Raw genomic sequence first — 9,439 nt, 5'->3', positions numbered from 1 at the left:
AATGGTGCCTAGCAAAGTCATTAATGTACCAAAGGCATTTAACCCTTTTGATCTCTATTTTGGTTTCTTAATACAAGTTAGTTTCATACTGAATGTATCCACAATGGTAAGGCTTTAAACTGGAAAGTAAGCACAATTAAATCTGAGAAGCTCCACATTCTACTGGAATACACCATACAGTACCTTTTGTATAAACAATGTTCAAAAAAGTTTCCACTATGAAACTTCATAAGTGAAAGTCACTAGAAACAAAAACTGAAAATATTGAACACTGGCGTCCTAGCCACCCACTGAAGCGCCAATTACTTGAGGCTTTTTTTTTTTTTAATCATTACTTTCCTTCTGTAATTAGAGAAACAAAGGACTCCTTCCTCTTTAAGCAAAAAACGGACACCACTAAAGGCATTTCATTTCAATGTGTTCTTTTAAGAAACTATTACTATGACCAAAAAACCTCTGAGTTGAATCAAATGACTTAAAAACCCCAAGGCAAAGCAGGAACTGCCGAGGGGCACGAAATATTTCTATCCGAGCAATTAAACTAAAGTTCAATGTTGGAACCGCTAAACACCCTGGAGCCAAGTATCCTTTTCTTTCTTTATTTCCCAGGGTCAAGAGATTAAGAAGTAGTAAGAAAAGACAGACGATGAAACTTGGAGGTCAATTGTAAAACTGCCCGAAACGGTGACAACTGTTAAGAGCAACACTACGGTAAATGTAGCGGGACTCCAAAAGGCTGGAGTTGGGGGGTAGGCAGACTGGGGTGAAGAGTTAAAAAGAAGAGGTTGGAAGGAAAGATGAAAGGGCAATGAAAACGGAAAAACAGAGCTGGCAGCGTTGGCGGGGGCACAGGCGAGGCAAAAGGGAGTACTCGGAGGCCCGGCGCTAAAAGGGGAGGGGAACCCCAGACTCGGCCCCGCCCCGGGGAGGCCCGAGTGCCCGCCCGCCCTCCTTACCAGCGGTAGCAGGAAGACCCAGAGTAGGGCCATCACAGACTGCGACCCCATCGGACTGGTGGGTGTCCGGCGGCGCGGCTCGGCTCAGCGCGGGGGTGGGGAGGTAGGGGCTCGCTGTGCCGCCGCTGCGCTACTTCTGCGGTCCGGCCACACACAGGCGAGCAGCTGGGATCCGCCGGGGCCGCCACCACACCGCCGACTTCCTCTTCCGGCCCCACCCGGAAGACGCGGAAACCCCCGAGCTGGGGACGGGGAGTCCCGGGTCGGCCCGCGTCGGCAGCTGAGTTCTCTCTGCCTCCGGGAGGGGAGAGGGAGCGGAGTACTCTCTGGGCGTGGCGCTTAACAGCTGCCTGACCTTAACTCTTGCCGGAGCCGGGAGAAGAGAAGGGACTTTTCCAACCCCCCCTCCTCATGTCGTTGAGCACCTGCTGGGTTTTCCAGTAACTACTCAGACGCTCGAGCCAAAAATCGGCGCGTCATTCATAATTCACCTGCGCATCAATCAGTATATCCTATCCACTCACACATGCAAACACATCGGCCCAGTTTCTCCAAAACTGCTCTGTCTAGACCCCCAAATTTCCTCCAAACTGGTTTCTGTTTTCGTTCCTGACAGTCTCATTATCCACACATCAGTCCTAGAATGATCTTTTGAAAACAAATCAGTTGATGTTACTTGCCATCACACTTAGAACAAAATCAAACCTCTACTCTGGCCGGCAGAGTCTAGTTAATTTGGCCCCTGGCTTCTCTCTGACCTGTCCTGACAATTTTCCCACGTTTTAAGCCACCTGAGTCTTCTTTAGTCTTTCACTGCACTGGTAGTCCTCTCTGCTGGAATATTTTTCTCTCTGAAACTTAGAATGCCTGGGTGTTGGCAGTCACTTACCACCTTAAATATCCCTTCCCCAGAGAGAATTTTCTGACATATCCAACCTAAGTAGCCACCCAGTCACTTTCATATCACATAATTTGCTTTCATTTTCTGCGTAGTGCTTATTTATCTTTTTCATCTTCTATTTTCTTGCTTAGGAGCTCTGGTAGCATAGTGCCTAAGGCACTTGACTGCCAACCAGAAGGCTGGTGGTTCAAACCCACCAGCCACTCCTTGGAAGGAAGGTTGGGCAATCCTACTTCTTAGTGATACTGCCTCAGGAAACCCAAGGAGGGGTCTCTATGAGTCGGGTCTGACTTGACAGCACATAACAACAACATTTTCTTGCTTATTTATCTGTTCAATTATTCTTTATTTCTTATGCATTTCCCACTTCATAGCAAGGAGTATCTTTGCTTTGTCCACTGCTATATCCCTTAAGGGAGCGCTGGTGGTGTAGTGCCTAAGGCATTTAACTACTAACCAGAAGGCTGGTGGTTCAAACCCACCAGCCACTCCTTGGAAGGAAGGTTGGGCAATCTACTTGCTAGAGATACTGCCTCGGGAACCCAAGGAGGGGTCACTATGAGTCGAATCCACTCCTCAGCAGGGAGTTTGGCTTTTTTGGTTTATATCCCTTAAGCCTAGGACAATATTTGGTATATAGTGGATCCTTCAATATATGTTGGATGAATGAGTACTTAATACTAGACACTGAATAAAATGCAGTCCCTGCCCTCCTGTCACTCACAGTTTAGTGAGAGACACAAATTTGAATGCGAACACAGTTGAGGGTGAATGATGACTCTTGTTTGCACAAGATGCTTTGGGCATATCAAAGGGGCGTATAAAAGGAGTGCCAGGAAAAATTCCAGCCTGAGCTGAGTATAGAAGGGTGAGTTAATTTTAGCCAGGCAAAGGGCAGGGAAAGGGGGAGATTTCCAGGAAGAGTGAACATTAGTGTCAACGTCAAAGGTGACACTGGAGGATCTGCAAAACTTGGGCTTGGCTGAAGTTACAAGTGGTGAAAGATGTGAGAGAAGTGAGCACAGACCAAATCACAAATAGATTGGGAGAGCCTGCTTGTGACTTTTGGTTACATTTTGTCAGTGGTGGAGGGCAAATGAGTAAGTAGAAAATTGGCGTATAATTTATGTTTTAGAAAGTTCTCTGTAGTGGCTGACAGAGTGGCAGATGGACGAAAATAGGGCAAGGGTAGAGGCCAGGAGAACTGTTGGACAAATACAGTAACATAAGCTAGAAGTTAGAAAACCGAAAGGGAAGAACACGTTCGGCATTTCTCAAGCTGAAGGAATGGAAGAAAAAATTCAAGCTTAGAGTTGCAATATTGAAAGATTCTATGGGCAAAATATTGAATGATGTTGGAAACATCTAAAGAAGATGGAAGGAATACACAGAGTCACTGTACCAAAAAGAATTGGTCGATGTTCAGCTATTTCAGGAGGTAGTATATGATCAAAATCCGTGGTATTGAAGGCAGAAGTTGAAGCTACACTTTTATTAATTGGTGAAAAACCAATTAGGAATTGACGAATACACACTGAGATGTTTCAACAAATGATGCTGTGCTGGAGGTACTTACTCCTCTCTCTACACCAAGAAATTTGGAAAACAACTACTTGGCCAATTAACTGGAAGAGATCCATATTTATACCCATTCCAAAGCAAGGTGATCCAACAGAATGTGGAAATTATTGAACAATATCATTAATGTCACATGCAAGCAAAATTTTGCTGAAGATGATTAAAAAACAGTTGCAGCAACATATTGACAGAGCTTTCAGAAATGCAAGCTGGATTCAGAAGAGGACGTGGAATGAGGGATATCATTGCTGATGTCAGAGGGATCTTGGCTGAAAACAAAGAATACCAGAAAGATATTTACTTTTATTTTATTGACTATGCAAAGGCATTTGACTGTGTGGATCATAACAAATTATGGATAATATTGAGAAGGATGGGAATTCCAGAACACTTAACTGTGCTCATGAGGAACTTGTACGTGGACCAGGAGGCTGTCGTTCAACCAGAACAAGGGGATACGGCATGGTTTAAAATCAGGGTTGTGTCCTTTCACCATACTTACTGGATCTTTATAAGGAGCAAATAATCCAAGAAGCTGGACTACATGAAGAAGAACACAGCATCAGGATTGGAGGAAGACTCATTAACAACCTGCGATATGCAGACAACACAACCTTGCTTGCTGAAAGTGAAGATGACTTGAAGATCTTACTAATGAAAATTAAAAGACTACAGTTTGCAATATGGATTATACTTCAGTTTAAGGAAAATGGAAATCCTGACAACTGGACCAATAAGTAGCATCACAATAAATGGAGAAAAGATTGAAGTTAAGGAAAATGAAAATCCTGACAACTGGACCAATAAGTAGCATCACAATAAATGGAGAAAAGATTGAAGTTGTCAAAGATTTCATGTTATTTGGATCCACAATCAACACCAATGGAAGTAGCAGTCAAGAAATCAGACGTCATCATATTGCACAGGGCAAATCTGGTGCACTACACCTCTTTAAAATGCTAAAGAGCAAACATGTCTCTTTGATGACTAAAGCACACCTAATCTAAGCCAAGGTATTTTCAGTTGCCTCATATGCATGTGAAAACTGGACAATGAATAAGAAAGTCTGAAGAAGAGTTGATGCTTTTGAGTTGTGGTATTGGTGAAGAATACTGGAAGTACCATGGGCTACCAGAAGAACTAACAAATCTGTTCTCCAAAAAAATGCAGCTGGAATGCTCCTTGGAAATGAGAATGGCCAGACTTTGTCTAACCAACTTTGGTCATATTGTCAGAAGGGACCATTCCCTGGAAAAGGATATTATGTTTGGTAAAAAAGAGGGTCAGTGAAGAAGGGGAAGACCCTCAATGAGATGGATTGGCACAGTGGCTACAATGATGGGGTCACATGTAGCAGGGATTGTGAGGATGGTATAGTACCAGTTTTATTCTGTAGACCTCTGGTGGCATAGTGATAAGGCACTTGACTGCTAACTGGAAGGTTAGTGGTTCAAACCCACTAGCCGGTCCAGGGAAGGAAGAGGGGGATTGTGATCTATTTCCATAAAGATTTACAGCCTCAGAAACCCAAATGGGGGCACTATGAGTCAGAAATGACTCAATGGCAGTGAGTTTGGTTTCTTTTGGTTTATGAGAAATGTGACCAGTAGTAATACTTGGCCTGCCCATTTCACAGGACAGTTGTAAATACTACATGATTTGTGAGATTTTTTTTTTTATTATTGTGGTGAAAAAATATACACCAAAACATTCACTAATACAACAACTTCCACATTTACAATTCAATAACACTGATTACGCTTTTCATGCTGTTACCCCAAAAGTGCTGGGGTCCAGCCCTGGAGCGGCACAGCCAGGAGTCCACACCAGACCTCAGGGAGAAGAAGAAAGTTTATTTAGGAGGTGCACCAATGAGAGACAGATGACAGATAACACAAGACTGAAGTCAGGCTTTAAAGAAATGGCATCTTAACTAAAAATATGGAGTCTTGTTTTAACAATACAGAGTGAAGCTTAACAAGGCAAAAATCTTTATCCTCACAATGTGGTACCAGCATTATCACTACCCTTTCCAAAATATTTCACCGTTATTTACATAAATTTCTTGCCCCCTCAAACAAAAACTACTCTTCTACTCCCTCCCTCCCACCTTTTGTAACCATTAAAAAATTGCATGATTTGAAATGTACGTAAAATTTTTCTGAAAATTGTAAAAGGAGGAGGAAGAGAAAAAGAGTGATAAAAATAGAAGGCAGTGTCATATTGTAGTTCAAAGTGTCCCAATTGCTTGTCATAATTCTGCCAGAATGTTTTCACTTTGATCAAAGCAGGATGCAGTGAAGATTTCACAGAAGGTGAAAAGTTTCTTGTTTAATGGCTTTACTGTTGGAAAGGCTGCCAAAGATTATTTGGAATCTATGTGAATTACACATGAATTTCCCAGCATATATCAGGTAGACTAAAGGGCACCTGAATTTTTTTTAGTTAATTATTTCTCTTCTCCAAATAAATTATAAATAAAAAGCCAAATTATAGAAAGTAAATATGATTAGGTGACAGTTTTAATATAAATATATTTTAAAATAGAAGTTCTTTTTTCCCCAATGATAAAAGACAGAATATTATTTATTACCAGATCTATTCTATATTCTAAGAAGTAGGCAAGAAATATTGGCTCCATTTTACAAAAGAAGGAACCACGAGTTGACAACAGATAAGCTGGACTGAAACCTAGTCCCTAGCCCCTATGCAATAACTCATTCATACTACCTGTTGTTTGCAAGTACTGCACAGTGTTTTTTTGCCCAGGGACAGAGATAAGTATTGTATTGAGCCAAAAGACTTTCTTAGGCAATCAGTATAATAACTTTAGCATAGAGCAACCATTCTCAATCTTGGCTACTTATTAAATCAGATGTTGTTAGTTGCCATGGATTTGATTGCAAGTCATGACCACCCCATTGTGTGCAGAGTAGAACTGCTCTATAGGGTTTTCAAGGAGCTCTGGTAGCATAAGGCACTTGCCTGCTAAATCAGAAGCCTGGCGGTTCAAACCCACCAGCCACTCCTCGGAAGGAAGATGGGACAATCTACTTCTGTAGTGATACTGCCTCAAAAACCCAAGGAGGGGTCGCTATGAGTTGAGTCCAACTCGAGGGCACACAACAACAACAATAGGGTTTTCAAGGCTGTGACCTTTTGGAAGCAGATCACCAGCCCTGTCTTCTGAGGTGCCTCTGGGTGGGTTTGAACCACCAATGTCTTAGCTAGTAAATAAACACTTAATCATCTGTGTCACCCATGGCTCCTGAAACCACATAGGGGAGCTTTAAAGAATACTGGGGGCCACTACTCCTGCTCTCCCAACAAAGACCCTAAATTTAATTGCTGTGGATAGGGCCGGTGCTTCAGGATTTTTAAAGCTCCCTAGGTGATTCCAACATGCAGCCAGGGTTGAGAAACATTGGCTTAGTCAGTGATTGTTAGGTTGTGGTCCTGGATCCTCAGTATCAGCATCACCTGGGAATTGTTAGAAATGCAAATTCTTGGGCCCCACCGCAGACCTCCTAGGGAGTAGGGCCCAGCAATATGTGCTTTAACAAGTCTCCAAGTGATTCTGATACATACTGAAGACTGAAAACGACTGGTTTAGAGCTATGTTCCTTCATTGTACTGCACAGTAGAATCAACTGAGAAGCTTAAAAAAAATCCTTATGCACCAACACTGATAGAATTCAAAGGAGAAATAGATAAATCCGTGATTATTAAAGATTTCAATACCTGCTTCTCTTAATAACAGCCACTGCCATCAAGTCAATTCTGACACATAGCAAACCTGTTGGGTAAGTTGAATTGCTCCATAGAGTTTCCAAAACTGTAAATAGTTATGGAAGCAGACTGCCTCATCTTTCTCCTGTGGAGCAGCTGGTGAGTTCAAACTGCTGATCTTTTGGTTAGCAGCCAAATGTTTTAACCACTGCACCACTAGAGTGCCTTCTCTGAGCAACAAGTAGACACAAAATCAGTAAGGATACAGAAGATTTGATCAACACTATCACCGACTTGACTTAACTGGCATTTAGAGAACACTTCACCTGACAACTGTACAATACACATTTGTTTCTAGTGTACGTGGAAACTTTGCCAAGATAAAGTGTCCATAAAGCAAGTCTTAATCAATTAAAATGTTTCAAATCATACAAAGTATGTTCTTTGACCACATCAGAATTAAATTAGAAATCAGTAGCAGAAAGACATCTGGAAAATCCTCACATAATTAGAAAATAAACACACACTTCTAAATAACCCATGAATTGAAGAAGAAATCATAGGGAACTAAAAAATATTTTGAACTGAAAGATAACGCAAATAATGTATCAAAAATTGTGCGATAGATCTAAAAAAATTTTTAAGAAAGTGTTCACAAAGAAATTTGTAGCATTGAAAATTTATACTGGAAAGGTAGAAATGTTTAAAAATCAATGACCTAAGCTTCTACCTTAAGAAATTAGAAAAGAAGAGCAAATTAAACCCAAAGTAAGCAGAAAAAATGAAACAATAAAAATGTGAGCAGAAACGAACAAAATAGGAAACAAAAAGCAATAGAGAAATTGGTGAAACTAAAAGATTTTTTTTGGAGCTGGAAAGAAGTGGAAATACTCTAGCCAAATTGATCAGGAAAAAAAAAAAGAGACGAGATAAATTATCAATAGATGTGCAATGCAGTGAATTACTTAATACGACCATAGTTGATGACTTAATATGACCATAGTTGATGACTTAATATGACCATTTTGTGATGCATTATAAATCCTCGCCTCTATGCCTACGGTTATGGTCCCATTTTGGAGTGAGTTGTCTATAATGTTAATGAGGCAGCGTTAGGATTAGATATATCTTGAATCACCACCATACTAGAGGGTGTGACTCAAGTCACCATTCTTAGTCTCCTTGAGTGTATGATTCACATCTAATGGACATGAATGCTCTGGCTAAATTCTCTCTCTTGCACTAGATTCTGCATCTGGTTTGTCATCATCTGACTGCTGGTTCTTGGGACTTGAGCCAGCAGCCTATTATCTGACCTAAATCATCAGCTTCCACACCCTTAGGAGCCAGCAGCCTATCATTTGACCTGCCAATTTGGGTTTGTCCATGCCTGCAACTGCATGAGTAAAGACAATTCTCCAGACTGATACCTGATCCAGGGATTTAGGACATGCCAGCCTCCACAACTACATGTGTCATTTCCTTGGTGGTTTGGGAGTTCTGTGAAATGCTGTAAGGAGTTAAGAGATCCTAAGACAGGCAGCTCTGGTGGCTTTGTGCCTAAGGTATTTGACTGCTAACCAGAAGGCTGGTGGTTCAAATCCAGCAGCCACTCCTTGGAAGGAAGGTTGGGCACTACTTCCATAGTGATACTGCCTCAGAAACCCAAGGAAAGTTTGCTATGAGTTATATCTGACTCAATGGCAGTGAGAAGACAGGAAGGAGAGTACTCAGGGGAGGAGTAGTAGTTGATGTTAGAGATGTTGAAAAGTTGGACATTTGGGACATCTTTAACTTCTACCTTACAGGGAACAGCTTTGTGCTGATCCTTTTAAAAGAAATTATTTGTTCAGTAAGGAATGAGAGAAGGGCTATTACTTTGTATCTAAAGATATTAAAAGGATGATAAGAAAATATTGTGGACTAGTTTATGCCAATAAATTTGACAACTAAGTGAAACAGAGAAACTTCTTAAAAGACACAAACTACTAAAGAAAAATAGATGTTAGGGATATTCATATTATATATTTAAAAAATTAGACTTGCTGTTAAATACTTTTCCACAATGAAAACTTCAGACCTGCACGGCTTCAATGTTGAGTTTTACCAAACGTTTTAAGGAAGACATAATACCAGCACAAGCACTTGGCAAAACCTGTAGCTAGAGGGAGGCGGGGCAAGATGGTGGACTAGGCAGAAGGATTGCACAGACCCTCTTCAACAAAGAAAAGGGAAACCAATTAACACAGACACAGAAGATAATCTTGGACCCCTG

The 9,439-nt window shown here is 41.3% G+C and overlaps 1 protein-coding gene across 1 annotated transcript in view; it reads right to left on the bottom strand.

Moving 5' to 3' along the window:
• The window catches only part of SPPL2A (signal peptide peptidase like 2A), a 117,691-nt gene that overhangs the window by 74,237 nt on the left and 34,015 nt on the right, over positions 1-9,439 (bottom strand). The window contains exon 2 of the mRNA XM_042783692.1: positions 957-1,039. Within this exon, the coding sequence (XP_042639626.1) occupies positions 957-1,039 (83 nt within the window). The remainder of the gene's footprint in view (positions 1-956; positions 1,040-9,439) is intronic.

Source organism: Orycteropus afer, unplaced genomic scaffold, assembly GCF_000298275.1.
Source record: "Orycteropus afer afer isolate SDZICR_OR568_19922 unplaced genomic scaffold, OryAfe1.0 scaffold00026, whole genome shotgun sequence".
Lineage (NCBI taxonomy): Eukaryota > Metazoa > Chordata > Mammalia > Tubulidentata > Orycteropodidae > Orycteropus > Orycteropus afer.
The sequence above is the reverse complement of the archived record's forward strand: the minus strand, read 5'-3'. Positions and strand labels throughout refer to the sequence as shown.